The following is a 24,481-nucleotide window of genomic DNA, read 5'->3' as shown; positions in this document are numbered from 1 at the left end:
TTGAGAAAAGCCTTTTATATGGTCAGGGTCTGTGCTTCTGACTCAGTATGCTCCAGCAGTGTTACCAGCAGTGCTGGGATGATACGGTGTGCAATGCAGCTGCAGGCTAAACAAAGATGGCTCTGTGTGTGTAGAGTCTCCTCAGTGAGTCATATTGTTTAACTCTTCCTGGTTGTTATTTCAAGTGAACAACCTCCCTAGAATAACGCTAAGCAGTGAAACAGCAGTGCCACCATCTGTGAAGGAAAAGTCAGAATTTCTCCAGGAGTCTGCCTGGGAAGTATTTTGGCATCTAATGTGGCAGTTACACAGGATTTATGAGTCTAGGTTCAGGAAAGGGATTCAGGAAAATGTCAAACCTGTTTAAATAGCTAAGGCATTTAAGTTTCCCAGGCAAAACTCTACTGGTTGCTTAAAAAATTGCTGTTAAATGCTCCCAGCAGAGATCCTGCCATTGTTGTAATGAGTACCTGGGGATCTGTATGTGACTTTAGGCCATTTATTATTCAAAAATGGGTATTCCGTGACCTGGCTTTTCTTGGAGAAAGTCTGTTTGCTAAATGTGCTTAGGCCACGGCTGACTCTCCAAATGGCTTCTGCAGGTGGTGTTGAGTTGTGCTAAGGGATGTGATTTCCAGGCATCCCATAACCACTGTGCTTCTGGGAATTTGGGGAGCAGCTGTGGCTGAGACCATGGATACTTCTTCAAGTCTAATCAGGCTGGAGAGATCCTTTTCTACCTCAGAATAAGGTCTCAGAGTACAATATGTTGGTGCTCTGAGCATCAGACTGTTGAAAACAGGGTTGGCCTTACCATGAAGGATGCGTTTCATGTGTTCATTTCTGGTTCTTTCAATGCCCAGTTGTGGTGCAGAAATAGATACTTCAAGCAGTGCACTAGACAGCTTTTGGTGTCCTCTCCTGAGCTGTTCCCTTATGGCTATCTCAGATTTTCAGCAGTGCCCACTTCTGATTCAGGAAGTGTAGTGGTAGAATGATGATGATAAGATGATAAGATGAGGAGTGATTTTTAACTAAAAGAGAAGAGATTTAGGTTAGATATTGGAAAGAAATTTGTTACTCAGAAGGCAGTGAGGCACTGGCACAGGCTGCCTAGAGAAGCTGTGGATGCCCCATCCCTGGAGATGTTCAAGACCATGCTGCATAGGGCAGAACAACCTAATCTAGTGTGTGGCAGTCCTGCCCACACCAGGGAGTTGGAACTGAATGATCTTTCCACACAAGCCATCTTGTGCTTCTCTGATGCTTGTTGCGGTCCCCAGCTCAGGTCTTTGCCTCATTCACTCATGGTGTAGGGACCTTTGTATGTCTGTATCAACCCCTTCTTTAGTTGAGCATGTAATTACTGGGTACCACAGTATTGTGTGCTGTAGTGTTTGTGCATAATGCCTGCCTGACTGCTTTGTACAGACTGAAGTCCAACAGATGGGTTGCCCGCTAACTGCTGTTGTGACCCAAACTCATTGGAAGTCTAAGCAGAACTCTCTGCCAGCTTCCCAGGGCTTTGGGCAAGCACCATGCTGTCATTCTTTTGGGTAGCAGACAAGTTATCTCTGTCCAGTTTTGTAGATGTTATTTTGGAAAGGGCTGTGTAGGTGCTCCGTCACCTTCCTGTGCAGTTTTGTCTTCTGCTATGAAAAGCATATCTGCAGGTGGCACAAGCAGGCTCTTCAAAACAAGTGACACTGATTATCATTTTAAACAGCTTCTAACTATTTATTTATGAGGAAGTGGAAAGTGATTTTAATGGAATGAGAATTATTTAATTCTCATCAAGTTTTTCATAATGTAAATCTGTAGGCAGCCTACAAAAAGCTGTGATCCATGCATTGAAGTCATTGTCCATGCACTCGTGTAAAAGTGGAGGAATCACTGTAATACAGAGGGCTGCAGTTTGGGCTCAATCAGTGTGACATTTGCGTATAAGGACTCCATTTTCTTCTGGGTGATAGAAAATCCAAGATTGTGCAATGACTGCAAGGATTAAGAGTCACTTGTTAAAGCACTTGCCTGCTTTCTACTGTTAGACTCTTAGTCTTGCAGAGCTTTCAATTCCTGTATTGATAAACAAATTGTTCTTCAATGGCAGTTTTGCCTAAGTGTGGAATTGAGGATTCAGCCCTATTTTTTAATGATGAAAGAACATTTCTGCCACCAATAGTCAAGTCTGAAAATGCCTTCCTCTATGGCAGAATGAAGCACTGTCCAGGAAGATCATGAGTGATCTAGCCTGGCTCTGAGGTCTCAGGTACATAATTTTCAACATAGTCATCACTGCATTTACCAGGGTCTCCGTTGGAGCATTTATATGCAGGATACAGCATTGTTCTCTGTGTTTTGCTGACCGGAAGGAAATTGTTTCCACATATTGCAGTGGACCTGGATAACAAAGCAACAGAGAAAGCAGTGTGAAACTAACCCGTTTTTACATGGCCTACTAGACATGATGAGGACAATAATATGTTACATTTATAAACAATACCGATAATTTCAGAGCAATTATTGCAGCTAAATCCACATTTACATCGTCATCCTTTTTATTTCCATTTCTCTATTGTGCTGTGAAACTGTCTATGGATATGGCTAATAACCCAACTAAATAACCCTCTCATGAATGGGTTTCATTTATTTATTTATTATTCCAATATTACTATCAACCAGCTGCAACTTCTCTAAAATACTGTGGAAAAAAATTCCTCGATCATCTTCAATGTTTTGAAAGATAAATTTAAACAGTTGGCAAGCTTTCCCCCTTCAACATTGAAAATAAACATGAAAACTTATATTGTTATAAGATACGAATCTCATTTGTCCATTCCTGCATGGACAGGATTAGATGACAAAGTGTTTGGCTACCTTAAGAGAATTGCAGTTACACCTGCCATTTATCCACACATCATTGAATTTCTTCACTTTGACATTCAGGGCACTGGGCAGAAGTCAGTGCTAATTTGCCTGGAAGTTTTTTATTCATCTTTAAATAGCCATGTAAAAGGCCAAGGTAGACATTAATTTGAAAAGCTTGAAAAACTCTGAAGTCTAAAGATATTTACAGTGCTGAAAAAATTTGTAAGGTTTCAGGCAATTCAAGATAATATAAAGACTGAATAAAAACTTTCATAAGTTTTATGAAAGCATAACAACTTTGTCTAATTCAATGAGCTTTAGTGTTCTTAAAAAAAAAAAAAAAAAAAAAAAAAGTAGCTTAGAGGAAGTAATATGAAGATGCTTTTTCAGATAGACTGGTAAGGCTTCCAAACTGCTTCAAAACAGGACTGTGCTTACATGACTCATGGAATGGAGCATTAGTGATGTTCCTTGAGATGCGTTCCATCCTCTTGGGAGTGATCACTCCATAGCACTTTCAAGGTGGCTATTTATGTTATTGCTACCCAGTATGACAATTAGACACAACAGCATTAAATTAGTCTGGTTTCCCTTGAAAGGAGCAGGAGTTTTACTGACTCCGTAGACAGCTCAAGCTATGTATTGAAGCCATTTTCTGAATAAGTAGTGTTGATCCTCCTCAAAGAAACAGTGTTTCTAGGATAATTTTCATTTATAGCTAAGTCTTAAAGTCCTTTCAAAAGCAAAATTTACATTTAGTATATTAGAAAGGTGGCTATTAAGTGTCAGGGCTACACTGCTATCTTTCTGAAGGGGGCAAAGAGGGAAAAAGCATAGGCACTGAAACAAAAAGCTGAGTAGGAAATATCTGTAGTAAATATAAATGGCTCAAAAGCAATTGCTTCCAAGAACAAAAGGGACAAATGAACAAATTCATTCCAATTTTGTTATTTCTCCTCTCCCTCTGGAGTGCAAACCATAATTGGAGCTCTTATACAAAATCACATTTGTCAGCCTGGTTGCTAAATTCCCCTTAAAGCTTTATGCACAAATAGCCGTCTGATGCCAGTCCCACAGCAGCCTAGAGTTCTCATTTGCACTTTCAGGGACAGACAGTTTCTTTATCTGTATGAAAATCTCTTACAAATGTAACCACAGTGATATTAGGTAAGGTCAGTTCTACACAAAGCTGCTTCCAGACTTCCTGATCAGACAGTGAAGACCTGTCTTAGTTCCAGCAGGAGCTGTATGAAAAGCTGTTACTAGGCAATCGAGGTATGTCCTAAAGCTGACACTGCTCCCAGAAGCAGGGTTAGTGATGCAAGGAATGCTCCGCTCCATGAGCTGAGAAATACCACAGTTCATACATGTATGCCAAGAATAACTCTCCTAATAAGGGAGATAAGAATTTCCACTCTAACACCGGAAGGGATCTTCATGGACAAGAGACCAGCCATCTCCAGTGAGAGTGAATTACAATCCACATTGGCTTCTGATGCCATAAGATCTACTGGATTCCTGTCACAGAGGATCTTTCTTCCCCAACCTTTCTGCAAGAGCTCTGAAGGTGTTGTGTCCTCTGATAATTGATGAAAGGAAGATGTCATTAAGATGCATCTACTTCTTGACAGGCAGATCTTGGCAGTATTAAATAGCTTCTAAGAGGGAAACTCCATGTTTCTCAATTTCTCTTGTCCCCGAAGAGCAGTATTTAAGCTACCAGAACAGGTACTTCTCTCCTATTAAAGATGCGTTGTGTCTCAAGGATATGATGCCATTGTTCCATGTCACTGCACATCCATAGGCAAGCCTGAGCAGACATGCATTAGAAGCAGTGCACATGTCTGATAGTCATGGGAGCCCTACGGACTCCCATGTTATTTATTATGAATTATTGAATAGGAAGTCATACTTTAAACAAGTGCAAAGCTTCCTCAGGAAATGTGTAAGTTCCTTGACAGATTAGTTGTCAACTGATTTTAAAATGCCACTTAGGGACTGTAACTCCTGTACGAAATCTAGGTGCCTCACAAGGTTTGTATGGTGATCTCTGGACACCAAAAAGAAAACCTCAAAGCATGGGCAGAAGTAGCCCCGTTCTAGGACCAGACGTGCCCCTCTTTTGCCTGAGTTTTCATGCAGTCCTGACAGTCTTAAGTTCATGTCAGATAGAAATGGTGCTTCTCATTAGCCTTCATTTTGGAAAAGGTTTAAAACCTGGACGGATCCTAAGTGGTGCTTCTCTCACCTGGAGGAAGAGCACTAAACTCAAGATAGAAGACACTGTGTCATGGAGCCCCTTTTGGCCTGGGTGCCTGTGCCACTGTGCTGCTAGCAATAGAGGAATCACGTTCCATGCAGTGACAGAGCAGTGCATGTAGACCCTTCAGGGAGAAGTCACCAGGACGTCCCAAACACCCACTTGTGTCTCAGCACCTAGCTGAGCTCAGTGCTGACTTCCTAGTGCTTGAGTTTCTGCCTAGCTGTCCTGTCTCCAAGTGTCTCCATGGGAGATGTCCTCCATCTCCACCTTCCTCCCTAACACCAGTGTTGAAGGAGTCAAGCTGCTCTCCCAAGGAACAGGAAGTCCCTGGGAGAAAGCTAGACCCAGGGTCTTGCATTTCAGCTAAGCCTCTACTGCGCAAAGGCAATGGGACTGTTCTTTAACCTGCATGCTGAATGCATAGATGTCCTTAGAGCAGGCACTGAAACTTCAGACAGACAGTATCAAATACATTAAAATAGGAAACCTCCATGTTTCTCAACTTCTTGTCCCTGAAAAGCAATAGTTAAGCTACCAGAACAAATACTTCTCTCCCACTGGAGATGTATGGTTTCTCAAGAATGTGAAGCCATTGCTCCCAGGCACTTCTCCCATCATTTCCTATTGCCAACAGTCAGCATGAATGCTGCTAACTGGGTTTGTTTGCACCTCATCCTCCCTACTGCTGCCTCTGCATCCACAGTCCACAGCTAGCATCCTGAGAGCCATATGCAATCACATTACTTACTCTATGTCAAATCTGTAAGAGGTGTAGCAACTGACAGGGCCTACCCTAAGCCAGATGGGTATGGCCTGTGTAGGACATGGGAATGAATTTTTCCCATCTAATTGAGAAATCAACCCAGGACCATGCTAAGTAAATTTTCTTAATATAGATTCAAATAAATCTGTGTAAATTGTAATTCCAGACAGAGTTTTATCATCATTATAGCAAAAACTCTTTTGGTTGGTTGATAGAATTTTCTTGTTAAAATTCAAGCCGTTCTGAAAATCTTTTCTAGACAGGAAATACATTTTTCATATTTGAAGGTAACTACAATTATGTACGCTGCAAAGGGCTTTGAAATATGGAAATGAGAGGTTTATTTAGTGTGTGGATCAAGCTTATGAACAGCTTAAGTCCTCATTCCTTCTAACATCTTAACAGCTGTGCAGTTTCTTACAAAATATGTTTTATCGTTTCAAGAAATGCTGTTAACCTCGCAGTTTTAAAACTGAATGAACAAGGCCTCTTGGACAAATTGAAAAACAAATGGTGGTACGACAAAGGAGAATGTGGCAGCGGGGGAGGTGACTCCAAGGTTAGCCTCAATGTCACCAAAAGCGGGTAAACAGTATGTGAAGTAATTGGTGCATCTGCTGGGGTTTAACCTGAGCCGAAATAGCTTCAACACTATCATGGCACTGCCAGCACCTGCAGTTGAAACCTAGGTGTATGCAATTACTGTCAAAGCAAAAATATTTGCATTTGTTTAAGCATCCCAAAGGGAACTCTTAAAACACTCCCTGCTATGAGATATATTGCCAGTTTCAGAAATCCACACCTTTTGAGATCATGATGAGCCTTTTCAGAGCTTTCTCCTGTGAATCAGCTTGAAACCCTCGGGAACAAACACCAGCTAAGGCTTATTTTCCACTTACATTATACTCCCAAAATAATTTTCAGTGACATTAAAGACAAAGGGTGCAAATCAGTGTGACTGCCTCCTACCAGGAATTTAGAGCAGGGCCCACACTCACACAAACAAAACTGGTACCAATTGTGATTTTCTCATGAGTAGACAAAATGGGTGGGCAAATTTCAGCTGAAATATCTGTCTTTGTACAGACATTTTTTTATGAAATCTTATCAACAAACAGAAATGCATAGTGATTCCCATAACAGAATTATTAGGCAGGAATTTCCCAGAACTTACAACCTTCTCTACTGTGGCATTCACAGCTTTTCACCACTTCTGAATTTTAGGCCGAGGTAACAACATCTTATTGTTCCTTCCTTTCTAAATCTTCCACACTGGTTCATGGCCTCATCACAGCTTACTTCTGGGCTGTGAAACTGGAAGATGTGGTAGTAGAGAAGGATGAAGATACTGAAAATTCCCCTTCAGTGCCAGGCAGCATGTATTAATACTTATGTGCTTGTGTGTGAGCAATATATAAGAGAACATTGCACAAGGTACTGGTGCAGGCATAGAGCTAGTCAAACACACATTATTAAATATGACAGATTTGTTATATAAGCTTATGTAGCTTCCTTTACAATTGCCTACATATATTTTTTCTTTCTATCTTCTCTCCTCCTTCAGTTCCCTTGCTCTTTCATGTTGTGTCCTGGCCTCAGGGACCGTCCCTTGGGCTGCGCTGCACTCACCCAGAACTGCTGTCCTAATTCTCTTCACTTTACCTCTGATCCTACTACTCTACCTATTTTTTCCCACTGCTCTGCTTGCCAGCAGTCACAGTTTCAAAAATGGTCTCTATTTTCTGTTCCAAAGTGCATAGGCATATTAGACTCAATAGCACTTATGTGCAAGTGGAGCACACACCAGTGTCTTTTAAGAAGACTGACATGTGAACCATGAATCTCCCATGTTGCTACTATGATAAGCTCCACCCAACCCTGAATTTTTGCATTATTGGGAGTGGAGGAGGCATTTAATTTTTTAAAAAGTCACAGGCAAAGAGTCTTATAATTTAAAGATCTCAATTTTCTTAAAAATATACTTTTCACAAATCTACTGTGGTTGAAATGTGAGGTAAAAGTTAGGTAGCAAACCAAAGATTTTAACTTACTGGTAGTTTGAGTCACAAAGTGGCACAAGGGGAGCAGCAGGGCTGGACCAGGGGATGTGTCTGCAAGATGCTAGAGGGGCATATTTGGTGTGATGGCAAGTAACAGAAGAAAGAAAAAAGAAAAAGAAAAAAGAAAAGACAGTGCAGTTCATGGAGAAACTAATAGGATCTGTGAGTGCAGGAGAGAGGTCAATGAAAATAGGTGATACAGGTGGGACTTCATGAAAATAGAGTGGGCAAGACATTGCTAGCTAGGAATGAGGAACATGATGGAGCTCAACCTGTGGTCATAGGACTACAGACAGCCTTCCAGGAGCATTTGTCTTTTTTTCCTATGCACACAGGAAAGAGTAGCCAGACCTGTGCATAAGGACTGTGTTTGCTGAGAGGAAGCCCAGTGATTTGGGTCTGCCATGTGCCTACAGCCGCCTTGTTCAGGAGGAATGGACACATGAATATGCATTACTCTGCTCTTCATATTCTGCACTGCACCATCATCTGGTCTTCTTGTTTTTAAACTGCGTCTGTACTGACTCCCAGAACTGTTGGGTAGCCATTTATAATCTACAAAATTCATTTCCTTCTTCAGTGACAGTCTTGTAGAATTTCATCAATTAAGATCAATAAGATCATTTCAGTTGAATTAATAGAGCTCTAAATATTTAAATTTTATATTCTATCAATTGATTGTCAGCAGAATAGCAGGACACTGAACTCTGTTGCAAACCTGATGACTGCCAGCAGGTCCAGAACCTAACCAGTACTGCTTTTCTGTTTGTGAATTTAGGAAGATCAAAGTCTGAGCTCTGTTAGCAGCTCTGGCCCAAATTACAGAGCTTCCTATTATAATGATGAACAATAAGAACATTCTTCTTGTACTAAAAGCAGCAGAGCACCTAAATCTTAATTGGACAGCTATGCTGTTACTTCTGAGGTTGACGTGAGTGTCTAAACCTAGAATACCTTCTCCATTGTAATACATAGGGCTTGAGTAATCAGGAAGTTTCATGAGAGCTCTAAAGGTTTGTGTTACTCTACAATCTAAGATTTCTCCTACTTCCACTCTGTGCTTTTAAAAGGTCATCTGTACCTTCTTTTGTAATTTCCCTTCAAGTAACAATCTTCCAAAATTCAGAAAGAAGTTCATGGAGTGAATCACAATTACCAGTTTCCCTCAGAAGACTGTGTTACCAACTGGGTAGCTGGCATTGCCTTCACCCATGGCTTAGTGACCTCAGAAGAAAGTCATATTTGAAGGGAAGACTGAGATCCATCAATCATTGGAGTGCTTCTGAAAATACTACTTCTGATCTCAGTAGCATGCCAGCATCAAATCCATTTGGTCCATGGAGAGCTATCTAAAACCAGTTTCTGCCACTATATTCCATAGCTTTTATAAAGCTCTGGATTGAAAGAAGCTGTGCTGGTGAAATTCTCCTTCTGTCTCTGCTGGCAGCCTCAGGAGAATGCAGCAGCTCTTGTTTTTAATTCAGCAGGTGAGACTGACCTTTCACTTAATTAATGGATCAGCCCTGAGTGGGTAATGGAAAAGTTCCTAAAGCATACTCATGATTGCTTTTTTTTTAAACAATTCCTGTCTCCTAAATTCTGTACCGGTTTCAGAATCACTCAGCATTGTAATTTAAATGCTATAACTTCCCATTCATTGTCCTGTACACAAGGAGCTCAGAACTTCATTAATGTCATTTTAAGGCACTTTGATTTTGCTGAAGTTCCTGGCACCAGATTCAGCCTGGGGCTCTTAAAAGTCCTTCCAATAGTAAGTGATGGAAGTGATGGAGGACAGGATGGGAGGAACATCCAAATGTGAAGATGCCAAGAGGGGCAACTGAGGACATGTTGAGAAGGTTGAAAACCACTGTCCCTGTGCTCCGGTCAGGCTGTGCCACCACTGCTTTCAGCATATGGAAGAGCACGGTCTCCTCTGCTGCATCAGATAACATTTTTGCACTGTGGCTAAATGGGACTAAAAAAGTGCTGTCATTTTCTGCTGTAATATTGAGCATAAAAGACTGAACTTGATGGGAAATTTAATTCTAAATGCTGAATTTAGCCTCAGTATATAATTCAAGTAGATTGTTCTTGCTTGTGTACAGTAGATCATAAATATTCTTAATTTCTGCTCCTTTTAATGTCAGTGGACTATTCAGTAACCAGTTGAGTGAGCACTGTAGTAACACATTGTAGTGCACAACTGGCATAATCAAAATGATGCTTATTTGAAGAAAAGGTTTTCTAAGAAGGAAAGATGTCTTAAATAGTCAACTTGCCCTGAAAGCCAAGGTGATTTGGGCATTCATCTCCCATGGCAGCTGCTGAAAATCTCCTACGAAAGTTTAAAACCAAGAAAAACAGCTTAAAATACACCAGAAGTCACCACACTGGCAATCTCTTCCTGTGACTGCAAGCAGATATATATGCTGGTGTTCTGAAAACCATAAGCTGAAATTTTCATTTCCGAATCTGCAGCCACTCAACTGGGCTTCACTACTGGGTTGAGTATGAACTTGTCCTATCGCATGTTCCTGATTTACTCTGGGATTCAGGATGAGTTTCAGCAAAAATAGTGGAAAGGAAGAACAAGGGCTTGGCCTCTGAGACATGACTGGCTGTATTTCAGGGAAGAGTAGGAATGAATTGCCTCATCTGTGCTCACCATTGCATTCAGTTATTTATTGATGATAGTACGGTGATTTTAAGCATGAAATTGATTGCTCTTCCCAAAGAGCTTCTTTGCAGAGACAGTGCAGAAAGGCTGGCACTAAAAGAATTACAGTGGCAAAGAAAAAATCCCTGCCTGTATCAGGTTATATATACCTGAACTGTTTGTGCTGGGAAAAAGAAATGGCTGGGAAACATCTGTTTTTTAACTTGTCCAAGCTTGCTGCTGGTCTCGATAGTTTATACAGAGCCCTTATTGTTGCACCACTTTAATCAGTTTAGTCCGCAATAGCTTCACAAACTTCTGATCATCTGTGTAAGAACAGTACCTAGATGTCCCCAGCCCTTGTCACAACAGTCCCGTTACACAGCTGGGATTTGGGAGCACTGAAATGCCTCTCAGTGCCAGTGCATGGCAAGTCACAGATGAAGGCTATCCAGATAATATTAATTATTTCACACTTATATTCAAAGCAAACGGAGGATCATATGGCCAGGCAACATGCCAGCATCTCAAGCTGCTGCCCGCTTCTTTCCCTCAGGGACTTGCACATCCCACTTTCAGCCTGCACAACCTGATGCCAAGGAGCCTGAAGGCAAAATGTAAGTTTGAATACTGAAAAAGATTGAGAAATCCGTGCTAGCAGCACCCTGTTCCATATGACCTAAGTGTGTGAGATTTGGAAAGTGGCTAAAGCATTTCCTTTATTTAAAGAGATCACTTGAAAGTTCCTTGGGATTTTCTCACCCAGCTGTAACTGTCAGAAATTGTCATTTTGATGCAAAACGGAGTCCTCCTCAATAGTAAATCTGGATGGTATGCTTCAACCTCTCTTAAAACTGGTAGCTCAACCCATCTTTTTCTTTTAACTAGAGAGAAGCCTGGACAGGCATAACTTTCTGGTTGGAATGCTGAAGTGAGGTGAATCTCACACTGTATGCAAATGTATACAAAGAGTAACCAGAAAATGTTGAAAGCCAGGATCCCTTAAGCTAATAGTTGCAAACAAGTTTCAGGATGTTTCATATATGTATGTTAATATATACACAAATATATGTATATAAAAACTATTGGGGCTTTCCATATAGAGTAACCAGTTATAGAGTGTAAGTATGAGCCCCTTTTCTCTTTCTAATATCTGCTTTAGTCAACTCAATTGTTCTGTAACAATTAATGTTTGCACCATGTTGTCTATTTTTATTTTAAGTTCTGAATTCATGAGTTGACATTTTAGCAGGGTATGGATTATGGTGCATTATGAGAGATTAATGGTACCACAGGAATCTGCTGGCACACACAAGATCAGTCTCTGTGTCATCCGTTATCACCAGCAGCCTATCTATCACATGCTGCTTCTGTTTATCTGCCTCCTTCTCTTATATATACTGTATTTGCATGCACACCTGCACATAAATAGATAACTATATGCCTATCACGTTAAGAATTAAACAGTCAATGTTTAAAAACAGAAAGTATGGAAAATAAGGCTTAATCATTTGATAGGTCTTGAGAAAATAAACTGCTTCAACTACATGAATTGGGCATCATCAGAGCAGTTCATGGCTTTGAGGCATAAGATTAGGTTTCATCTTAATATTGAATTCCATTGTGTCATCCACAGCAAATGCCTCAAGAAAGAGAAGACACCCCGAGCAGTGATTAATAATCAATCTGGGACCCCTCAAGTACTTTTTTGAATAAGTGAGATTGAAAGAAAAGTCTAGAAATTGAAAAAAATGTTGGAATATAGGATACGGAAATGCAATCCTGGTAGAGGTGATCTCAGCAGAGGCACAGGCACTCAGAATGAGGGCAGGTCCATGCCAGGGGCTGCGGTGGCAGCCGGCAGGAGCTGCTCCTTCTCTTGCCAGCTTCATTTTGAGGGCAGTAAATGAAATAGCTATGGCCAAGTCATGTCATTAGTTTGTATGCTTGCAAACCACAAATGGATCAAGAGCAAGGAACGCAGAATGCTTCTTAAGTCATATATGCAATTGTATTGTATTATGTCTCTGGAGGCTATGTTGTTAATGTGTTTAAGCCAATAGTTTTGGGTTCACAGTAATTGCATACCATTTATTTACAAATCTTCCCCAGCAGTATGTGCCTGTTACCTAAAGCGATGGAGCAGGTCCCGGTCGTATGTCTGTCTCTAAACCTGGGCCAACAGTACATGACATAGCACCCACTGTGGCCTCTGCTCTGTCACTTTGCAATGCGATTCTATGTAGTTTTACTTGAATAACATAAAATAACATATATAATGTTATTTATGTTATTTTCCACGTGAAGAACTCCTGTAAACCTTGCCGTTTTGAAACTCAGTGAGGCAGGCGTCTTAGACAAGCTGAAAAACAAATGGTGGTACGATAAAGGTGAATGTGGACCCAAGGACTCTGGAAGTAAGGTCAGTCGCTGCAGTTCGGGACCTACTATCGTGTTCACAAAGCAGTAAAGGGAGTAATGAACAAAATTACTTAGAAGTAAAATAAGCAGCTGTAGACACTCACAGAGCAAATTGGCTTGGCCTCATCTTGATGGGGGTCATGGTTTAGTTTAAAGAAGCACTATTGTTTTTTGAAGTATTCAGCAATATAAATCACCCCAAATCACCTCATACTCTCCTATCTTATCGGGGCAGCCACTGAAGAGTTATAAGGCAGGGTTTTTTTTGAGGGAGGTAGATTGAGTTGTATTTTTCCATCCTGCCTAAGAGGATGCTCTGTCCCCCTCTGCTGCCCAGAAGCTGTGTGGCCTGGCTTCATCCATGTCTTCTCCTTTCAAAGCTGGCTGTTTTCCTATTTTCAGACAGGAGGAAGCACTAAGATTTCATTAGTTCTCTGTGTAGAGGATAGCTGTGCCTGGATCCTATTAGGGAGGTCTCTGGCTCCTTGAGGAACCAAGGAAGTTCTAACTTGAGCTTTGGAGTGAAAGTCTTCAGTAATTCACTGCATTCTATTGCTTCTTAAATTTACCTTAGTCCATTCCCAGAGTAATCCTTGCAGCTTTGGGGAGTGTAGACTGATATTTCCCCTGGGGTTAAGCCCACAAACAGGTGTTTTTTCTGGTGCACCACAGGCAGTATCAGCTCTGTGTGCTGGAGTCAGACATGTCTTTGTGATGCTCAGAGCTGGGAGGACAGCCTGAGGGCCATGACTGCTCACTGTCCATGCCCTACACATTTTGCTTTTTCTTGCAAGTGGTTTGGAGGAAAGAGTAAAAACCTTAAAGAGGATGGCAAGGTACCCATAGAGCATGGCTGGGAAAGCCTCGATGCACTGTGTCCATTGGATCAGATTCTTCCCTGTCAGGCCCTGCCTGCTCCCTGTTCCCAAGCACCATATTAACAATTATTACCAGAAGAACTAAGTCATGTACAAGGCATTCAGAATCCTCCTATACAGCTAAAAAGAGCCAGACAAAACAGAACCCCAGCAACACCTCTTTACATCCATGGGAATTACTACTGTGCTGGTCTCCTGACTGCACAGCTAATAGTGCCTCTTTAAATTAAACCCAAATATTGAGAATAAGTTAATTTTTCATACAAATTATAATTGGAAGTTAAGTACTCTCCTTACTTTAGGTAAAGATTATATAGTCTGCATAAGAATATAGCTTTATAAATATCTTAAGGCACACAATGTAGTATATGGGAGTCAATCCTGAGAGAGTTCCTTGAGAACTGTGCTATAAAATGCACATGGATTTCAAATCATAACATATGTGAACTAAGCAGTGAAGTATAGAGAAATGTAGAATAATTATTTACAACAGTAAGTCTAAAACGGTGATTGTTTATCAGATGTTGCATATTTATTAATTTGCTAAAGAATGTTGTAATAGTTTTCTAAATTATAAATATTGTGTAAAGTTTAATATATCACTTTTTATATAACTGTATAACTGCAGAGCCTTAGTAGTCCATGGGCATGTACCAGATCTGTATCTAGAATAAAGTAGAAACAAAATACAATAAACAGTAAGAGGCAAATATATGATGATGTGTATGGCACAGTGTGCACTTTCAAGAAGTGTTTGTTCCAATAACTTAAGCCTCACTTGTTATTTTTACCTTTTAGCAGAAAGTCAGTCTGGATCTTTTAAAATAACAGCAATGCTTATCAGAAGTGAAAATTGTTTTATATTGAAGATCAAGGAGAATCTTGTTTAATGTAAATGGATTTCTGGATTCCAAAGCTTTTAAAGAGCTTTGTGTAAATGCAGTTTGATGCCAGTGTTAAAATGTGCCCTAGTGAGGACTGGATGTGTCATTGTTTAATTCTCCAGCTAGTGGAAATAATCCTTGGCAATAAGTAAACAATGGCATCCTGATATACTGGCAGTAAATTTATGATACTTCTATGTCGACCGGGAAAAGCAGGTGCTTAATATGCATTCTGTAGATCCCGATAGGAGAAGTTTTGTGAGAGGCATGTAAACGATGGTCACTTAATTTCAGCTAAACATTGTTGTTTATTTCTATTTCCAGTGCTTTAATGTGTACCTTGTGCTGCAGAGGTCTGGATGCTGGAGTTAACTGTGTTGCTTCTGTTTCCCCAGGACAAGACGAGTGCCTTGAGTCTCAGCAACGTTGCTGGAGTCTTCTACATTCTGGTTGGAGGCTTGGGCTTGGCAATGCTGGTGGCTTTGATAGAGTTCTGTTACAAGTCCAGGGCAGAGGCGAAGCGAATGAAGGTGGCAAAGAGTGCACAGACTTTTAACCCAACTTCCTCGCAGAATACCCAGAATTTAGCAACTTATAGAGAAGGTTACAACGTATATGGAACCGAAAGTATTAAAATTTAGGGGTAGGACTTAGGGCCTACTACAGTGAGTGGGTGATGCATCTTGTACTGCAGTGTTGTGACATGTCTGTCTAGTGGTGCTTGCTTCTAAACAGAGCTTTATATTTTGGAAAACTTCAGTGCAAAGTGGTTCAGTTTTTTTGGCTGCAGATGTACAGTATACTATTCTATGTTGCTAATAGACATCTGCATTACAAGAAATTTTTAAGACAAAAATTACTTTTATAACGGCCCAAAGTTATTCAATCTGTTGGGAGATGACAGCTATTTGAAATTGAGGTCCTAAAATACATATCCAGAGGGCCAGTGTTTAATTACTTGATTGGCCAGTCTGTCCTCCTAAAGGTTGGCACTATACTGGTGACAAATTGATGTAAGCTTTTATTATTCTCTGTTGGCCCTAACTGGATCTTCCTTACAATGAGGATTTAGGATAGGCAACGTCACTGAACCATAGTTAACCTAATGGAAGACAAGGCACTGTTACAAGAAGTCTAAATGTTGTTTTACCTTCTCCTCCTCCTCACCACCCTTCTCCTTCACCCTCCTTTCAGTACACGTTTTATGCTAATTGTGTGGCTTTTTTTTTTCTCCCCCCCACAATATCCTGCTTCAGGTCAAGCTTTGCCCACTATAATAACCAACAAAATTCACTAACCACTGAACAGACTTGGACTACTGTCCTCAATCTTCAGTAACATATGCCCTTTTCCTTGCTCTGGACTCAGTTTTCAGATGCTCATGCAGTGGTTTCAGACTGAAATGCTGATAATTGCTGAGCAGCATCCTGCATACTTCCCCTTAGAAAGCATGCAGGAATAGTTTACTAATGCATTTGATCTTATCCATGTGGTGATTATCTTGCCAACTAATCATTAGTAAAATAGTCAAATCAGCTCCCTGACCTTTGGAAATGGCACGCAGCTTCTAAACATAACTCTTCCATAGCTTACAAGCTATTCTGGCTGCTTTGTAACAGAGGTGCTGCCAGGACACTGCCATCTCATTGCTACTTTGAGTCCCCTTCTTTTGCACACAGCAATCTCTGTCTCTTCTAACAAACACCTACGTCCTCCTGAAATCACTGAGCTATCCCTGTAGAGGAAGTAACAAACAAAAATGAAGTGAAACGAGATGAATAGAAATGTTATGTTGCCACGTAGAAAAAAAACTCAGAGGAAACAACTGGAGATGAGATTATTATTTTTTATTTATTATTCATATAGCGCTGGAGTACACGGCGCTGTACTATAGGTGAAGTGTGCCAAGCACATAACAGGTCCCTGTCCCGAGGAGCGTACAGGCTAAAGACACAGCCGGTACAGTACCGAACCATACAGTACAGAGCAGACACAGAGTGAGCAGAGCATGGTGCTTGAGCATGGTAGCTGGAGCGCTGCAAGGAATAGGTGGGTTCTCACGGTAAGGGGGGGCTTGGCATGCGCTGGCTGGGGAGTTTCTCAAAAATGTTGTGGTGCAGTTTTCTTTGTTTCTCTGTTGTATACAACTCATGGCCCTGGGTACATGTGCATTGTCATGGAACCTGATATCCTACTGTGCCTGATTTGTGCACAGCAAAGCATCAGTTTGCTGATGGATTACCCAGCTAAGCAGGTGTCATCATGGCTCCGGGGGTACAGGTCAGTGGTCACTACTGTGACAATATCCCAAGCTCACTGTCTGTTCTCTGTAACAAAGGTCTTAAAAAGAAGTGAAGCCCCGGCACAGGCTGACCATAGAAGCAGTGGATGCCCCATCCCTGGAGTTGTTCAAGGCTAGGTTGGGTGGGACCCTGGGCAGCCTGATCTAGTGCTTGATTTAGCAATTGGCAACCCTGCCCATGGCAACTACATTGGAAATGGATGGGCTTTAAGGCCTCTTCCAACTAAGTCATTCTATGAGTCATGCCATGAAATAATCCCATGAAAGTAATTGAAAAAAAAAAAAGAAAATAAAAAATCCTTTCCATAGAATTCTTTAGTGCCCATCACTGAGAGCATCCCTAGCCCAATGCATAGAACAGTGTGTGCATATGTCAAGAAGTTCCAATGATAAGTGCCTTTTTGTAAGCAAATCTAGTCCATATTGACAACTAATTTTTTTAAGCCAGCATTTTGTTTTATTGTAAATTCATCTTTGCTTCAGTGGTAACTTCTGATAACATTTAAAAAAACATTTCAGGATAGAGGCATTTAAAAAATTTCAAAAAAAAAAATAGAAATTGCTTTGGATTTTTGAGCAGATATTTATTGACCCAGAAATTCTCCTTATCTTGTTTGCTGTACTAGTTACCAGAGAAATGTTAGCACATGAACCTGACATAGAAGAGCTTATGCTTGTCGGAGGCAGCCTGCTGAGGTGAGGTCACACTCACCAGCAGTGTGGTTCCACCCATGTGCCCTCTCCTGCCCACACTGCTTATAGACCTCTGCCTGCCCACAGCAGCACAGAGTCACAGTGCTGCACACATGTATTTCTACAGACATATGTCTACATTTAGCACCTCAAAACCTCAGATGTGTTCATTTATCTGAGGTGTAAAGGGATTGTATTGGAACTAAAACTTGCTAATACAGAAAGATGCTTGACAGTTCTAACCTGCATGAGTAACCCACATGCTTATTTTTAAGCTGACATCAAATAGTTTTAATTATTTATGTGTTAAACTTATAGAAAACAGCTTAAATAACCCACTTGGAAATTAACATTTATTACTATTTTTTTCTTCTAATTGAATCCAGTAAGAAACGAGTAGCCACAGGGAAATTCACCAGTCTGCAAGGCAGCAGAAAATGGAAACGTAAGACGTGTGGTAAAGATGTTCAGAAGGGATGACAGACTATTGCATCTGCCCTTGGCAGGGAAGGAAGTGTGCTCTGAAGTGGGAGCAATCCCTTCCCTTTCCCTGAGCAGCACTGTTCCATTTTCATTTATTCATAAGCCAGTCAACTTGATAGTCTGGAGGAAATACGGAGCCAACACTTCTCTCCAGCTGCTCAGAGAAAACTACTGCTGGGTTCCTCCCATCAAACCCATGAGTGACAAAGGGGTTGTCCCAGAGGCATCTTCCCAGCCACCACCACCACCACAGTCCTCATCGTGGGCCATGAGACTCACCAGCCAGCTCCCAGCTCCACTGCATTTGCTTGCGCTCCCACCTTGTGCTGGTTATAACTGACCAAATTAACTACAAAATTTACGAATATATATATATAATATTTACATGAAATTACAAAATGAATGACTAACAAGGCCAAATTGTAAAAGACAACTCAGTAAATCTGTAATGTATTTATCTTGACTTACATACTTCCAATTTCATTTTCCATATAGTAAAAGTATTTGAAAGTTCATCTTCAAGTATCTGTGCAAAGACATTCCCAGGTGACCTAGGTGCTAGAGACGTCTAAACAGCAGAGACCCAGCAACTGGGTACTTACATTACATAGACTGAGTAGATCAGCTTCCTACATTCCTATTTCCTACTGGGAAGAGGCTGGGAAGAGAATCACATTTTCACGTGATTAAGTGAACAACTAGTTTAATCAAAACTAATGACATTAATATGAAAATTAACTACTGCTGAATTTGAAACTAACACTACTAACTGAGTACACTTACTGAACAGCGACTTCCTAACATTCTTACCAAATACCAAGAGTTTTCCTTCTTATCCCAGCCTCTCCTGAAACCGTTTTTAAAGCCAGGCCATAAATCTGAAATTGTAGTAGCACAATCAAGCACAGTATTAGCCTGGCTCATTACCCACAGCTTAGTTTGAAATAAAGCACAGACACATATTTGGTTAGTTTACTTTATGGCAACTTCCTGAGTACAAGTTTGACCTGCTCCTCTGGCTTTGTCGACTGTCTCGGTTGTTTCCTGCAGTGTGCTGCTGAATTGTTGTTACCCTGTGCTGTGAGCAGAGGGGAGTTGCCTTACTGCAGCTTTTTCTGTTGTTCCATGGAAGGCTGCTGAGAGATTGTTTTTTCTCATTTGCTTTTTCTTTTTTTTTTTTTGGTAGATCCTTTTTTCAGTGTTTTTCTGTCCTGCGCATGTTGTCAATGGCCAGAAAACCACAGACCTAGAAAAACATAAACTTTTACATAGATCACTGTGTCCCCTAAATCCCCTGTAAACATGAGCTCTGATTTTCCAGTGGCAAAGGGATGGAGAGATGCTGTACACAATGACAATCTGCTGGGAAATTTACCAAATCTGGAGTAGACTGTCCTGTTTCCAAGCCAGTCTGCATTCTGATCTGATCTGCTCTCCCATCCCTACCCAGAACTCAGCTAAAGACCTTTTCTTGCCATTGACCAAAACATGTTCTGTGCATTTCTGCAGACAGACAATCCTTGATGCACATTTGCAACAGGACATGCACCATGTGGAGTTCCACCACATTGCATTGTATCTGTGTAAATGTAGTTTTTTTATTTGCTGCTGGGTGTAGCTGAAGTCTTCTGTATTCAGTAGAACTCTGTGTGGGCCCAGATCCTCACTCACTCGTTATCTATTTCTCTATTCTTATATCTAGCTGTTGAATTAGGATAAGATCCGCTGGGTAACAGTCACTGCCACAGAGTACTGCAGCAGCAGGGGGACTTTTCAAAGGGTTACTTTGGATGTTGCAATTGGTGGTTAACAAAGCCAAGGTTTTCAGCTTGAGGAGAATGCTGTAACACCCTTTGTAAACGGGGCCTTACCCCCTGAGAATTTTACAATGATTGATTTGGGAAGTTGCTCTTATACATATCCTACTGTGCCATAAGGGCAGCTATACTTGGAAGAATTCTTCTTTGAAGGAGTTAGTAACAGCAATGCAATATGAGGCAGGTGCATTTCTTAGAGGTGCACCCAGAGAATGGAAGTTTTAAGGGAATCTCCCTTATCTCAGCTTAGGATTTAATTGCTACCTTGAAAGGAGAAACTGGGCTCAGAGGGACAAAGCTCTAATTGCAGAGATCAGTAACAAGGCAAATAAAATGATTTTATGCTTGTCATCCCTTTGCTCCTATGTGAATGCACTCTCCTGCATCCCATTTTTTCCAGTCAGTATTCCAGATTGCATCCCTGCACATTAATTATAAGAGTTAGTTGCATAGAGCATGGTTTCTGTTGGCTAGAAATGAGAATTACTCACTAATTATTATCTTAACGCAGTGTCTTTGAAATCTGTTTCAATACAGTGTAGTTCAGGTGCCTGCTGTGCCAGGTGCACATTGGCTTTTTCTATCATTACAAGAGAGCCCTCTTAGATTAGATTCCTTATTTTCGAATGGCTGAAGTTAGATGGAATAACTATAAATGTTTTTTCTTCTGTTTGAGGCAATCAGTCTCTAAATAAGATATTTTGTTTGACTTCACTGAAGGTAATGATTTTGAGGCAGCAGGATTTAAAATCCTCTTGTGGAAAATTTAGTTCTAATGTAGAAAAACTATAGAAAATGTGTTTTCTCAGTGAATGGTATTTCCTTTGAACGTTTTTACCTTCCCTGATTACAGCAAAATGCATATACGAAAAGAGTTTTGTGAATGGATGCACTATGAGTAGAAATAATAATTTCTTTAGTTTGATCCATGGAATTATCACAAAGATAATTGAAAGAGCTATACCGATATATAAGCAATTTTCAGTAGTTATTTTTTACCTTGAAATACCTTGTTGAAGGTCTCAGTCTAGAAGTACTCATGCATGACTTTATTCAAAGGTGCTAATACTTTCAGGTTCATGAAAGGTCTTGACTCTCATTTCACAATATATGAATGTAGTTTGAAGTACTTTACATGAAAGTATTCCTTCTTCTGTTGATTTCCTGTTCAAATTTGGAATTTATATTTAAATGGATGATGATTTATTGTAATAAAATTTAACTTCAGAATTTTGAACCTTTTTCCCCTAGTATGCTATGTATTTTATATATATGATTAACTATAATGTTAAAATGAAAAAAAAATGCAGATGTCTAAAATTTAATATTTTGGTGTTTGCTGTGTTCTGGTTTCTTGAAGGGTAGAACCTTTCTAACACTTTTTTTTCTCTTCTCCTTTATTTTTTATCATAGCTTACCTTTTCTGAAGCCATAAGAAACAAAGCCAGATTATCCATCACGGGGAGTGTGGGTGAAAATGGCCGCGTATTGACTCCCGACTGCCCGAAGGCTGTGCATTCCGGAACTGCAATTAGACAAAGTTCAGGATTGGCTGTAATTGCATCGGACCTACCATAAAAACCAAAAAAATAATTGAGTGCCTTAATTAAACTGTGTTGGTGACTGATGGGAACACAGCACAGACTGTAACGACATGGGAGTGTCATTGATGAACTAATAATTTGGCTGAGAAAGGGAAGTACGTCCAAATGCGCCGGTAATCATCAGCAACAATGTGTGCATGAGCTCAGCTCGGAAACCCAAACTCAGATTTTATATCAGGAAAATTCATAATTTAGTTTTGTTGGGGGGAGGGGGCTGGGAAGGGTGTATTAACAGCAACAAATTTCACTTGAGTGGACTAAAAACTAATAAGACTTTCCAATTTAGCGCATTAAACTGTGAAGAACATGCTCAGAAAAGAGAACATTTCGGTCTTTGTCTTGACAAAGAGAGAAAAATAGCTATAGAAGTCAATGAACATGCTAACCTGTGTCTCCAGAACATCAATATATACAATGGAAGAATATTCAGCTGTTCAGCTGTAGAAATGAATCACTAAACTGTGATAAGAAAATAATAAATATGTAAATCCTGTGAAAAAAAATAAAGAAATTATTTACATTTTCTTTGAAAAAAGAGGAATATTGAAACATGCTTGCTTTTTAACTGATGTAAATTCGGTAGAGGACAACACAATTCTTTTTTCTAACCATCTTAGGGAACAATTCATTGCAATAATTGATATAAAATGCCATCACTGTAATAAAATTCAGAGACTTTTTTTTTATAAAAGTTGTTGGTCATCCTCTTGTTTGCTGTTACCTTCATTCTGTTCCATCATTCTGTGTTCCACAGATTTGCATCCGTCTAATACAAGAAAGAAAATGAAAAAAATGTTTAGAATACATCGTCAGTCTGCAGTGTAGAATCAAAAGAGACTACGGGTCACTCATGTTACAGATATTATTTATAATCTTGTTCTGTGTAAGAAACTGTGGTTTTTGTACCCACCAAAAAGAATAAAACAACAAACGTTCTTATAATATCGCCAGAGCTTGAGTTGTTTTCTGATCGTTAGGGACAAGTAGGGGTGTCACCTGGGAAATTGAACAGAGTGGTTCATTAATTACTGCAGGATGCAGGACCTTATCTAATATGGTCTGAGTGCACGTCTGTGAAGAACTCTGAAGCCTTTAGAGAGACAGGACTCTAAAATGTCAGAGTATTGCAGTGTTTATTCACTAGGTATTTTAGTAGTAGTCACTGATACTGATAGGTTACAGAAGCATTTAGTGATGGTGTTTGTTCCCTGGGGAGTTCAAAAGATGTCGTACTAGGGAGCAGGGAAGTAATCTTTCAAATTGACTTGGTATGTAGACTTTTCTCAGTGCCTGTCAACCTGAGCCTTCATCATACATCCTTCCAGTGACATCAGGGAAAGGCTACTAAGCACCATTTGAATCAAATTCAGTCTCTATGGGAGAAGGCGCATCCATCACTCCTCTCATGTGACGGCCATTCCCCTTGGCTGTGCTAGACACTGTGGTGGTCTGAAAATCCAAGCTCTTAGCACCAGGGCAGCAGTTCCAGTCAGAGTCCAGACTAAAGGTCAGATTAGATTTGGATTAATCACAACTTCTAATACCCACAAGTGGTCATATTCGGATAGCTTAAATTCTCTCAGCCTCTGTTGCTGGTTCTCCTCTTGGGTCCCAGGCCTTCAGGCCCTCACAAAAAAGAATGCAGGCTAAGAGCGAAGCCTAATGGTACCAAATGATGGGCAGCACTCACCAACTCCAGCAAAGGACAAATAAAAAAAGCACTATGAAGATGAGATTCATCCTATCTAATACAGACAGGCATGAAACAGTAAAGAGTTAGCTTCAGTTCAAGTATCAACAATATAGATATGAATTTCTCTACCTCAAATACTCCAGACACCCTTTACAGTTATCAGAGAGAAACAATAAATGAAATTGAATGATCTCATCTTAAAGCTGGCATTAAAACACCAAACTGCTGAATCATAGCACAAAAAACCTGTATCTTTCCACTAACTGTAATCTAGGCTGAGGGTGAGCAGTTCTTACAGTGTAGGCAAAGGTGAAAATAAGGTGATGCTTACCCCTAAGGCGTAATGACTATAAAGTGTGCAGGTGTTTCAGAGGGAAAGAGCATCTAACTGTACAGTGAATGGCTGTGACTCAACCTAGTGAATATCTTTGTTTTACTGGTATGTTTATCTCATTCATGAGTTACTATGAACTGTTTGTGTCTGTGGCCAGAATGGTGACTTGTCTGACATTCCTGTTTGAGTAAAGCTGTGAGCTCTCTCATACTTCTTTTTACAACTCAATTAAAAAAAAAAAAAGTCTTTTTGTTAAAAGTATAATAGGCTTCTTTTGATTTTGTGTAATGTTGTAAAGTAACTGATTTACTGATTTGAGGCTGAACAGACTGGAAGACTGAATATAAGGAATGCTGTCTACTCTGTTCTATTGTGCCTGTCTATTTTTCCAGGAGTCTGTCTTCAGCCTTCCTTCACTCAGGACTGTGAGCAGTGCCATTGCTGTCCTGGGATATTTTACTGTCTTCCTGTTTTACTTCTCTTTCCTCCTGCTCTGTCTCTATGATGTATTATCTTTATTTCACGTTTTCAGCAAATGGCACATCACAGCACTTTTGAATGTCACCCCATGGAGCCTAAATGGGTTTCCACTTGACAGCCAAACCCTGCAGTCCTTTAAGATGTCAGTAACTACCAAGTTAGTTCCAAGGACTCCTATGGAAAGGATTCTTGATGGAGCAGCAAGACCAGTGTTGCCACTGAGCATCACAGCCATAGGGTAGCGTGGAGCACATGGCCAACAGCCACAAGAGTTCCATC

General features: G+C 40.4%; 1 protein-coding gene across 14 annotated transcripts in view; it reads left to right on the top strand.

Annotated features, from left to right (window-relative positions):
* GRIA4 (glutamate ionotropic receptor AMPA type subunit 4) overlaps nt 1–23,913 on the top strand; it is a 234,015-nt gene extending 210,102 nt beyond the window's left edge. The window contains exons 14-18 of one of the 14 annotated variants that reach the window (XR_016463409.1): nt 11,102–11,230; nt 12,921–13,035; nt 15,192–15,326; nt 21,505–21,808; nt 22,450–23,913. Coding sequence is in view for 12 of the 14 variants with exons in the window: in XM_090133923.1 (XP_089990049.1) it covers nt 11,102–11,230; nt 12,921–13,035; nt 15,192–15,326; nt 21,505–21,669 (544 nt within the window). In the remaining 2 variants the exon portion in view is untranslated. The other 13 variants (XM_090133925.1, XM_090133926.1, XM_090133923.1 and 10 more) reach the window with 13 other exon arrangements.
* Nucleotides 23,914–24,481: the final 568 nt, after the last annotated feature.

Source organism: Phasianus colchicus, chromosome 1 (genome assembly GCF_987193195.1).
Source record: "Phasianus colchicus chromosome 1, bPhaCol1.hap1.1, whole genome shotgun sequence".
NCBI lineage: Eukaryota > Metazoa > Chordata > Aves > Galliformes > Phasianidae > Phasianus > Phasianus colchicus.
The sequence above is the reverse complement of the archived record's forward strand: the minus strand, read 5'-3'. Positions and strand labels throughout refer to the sequence as shown.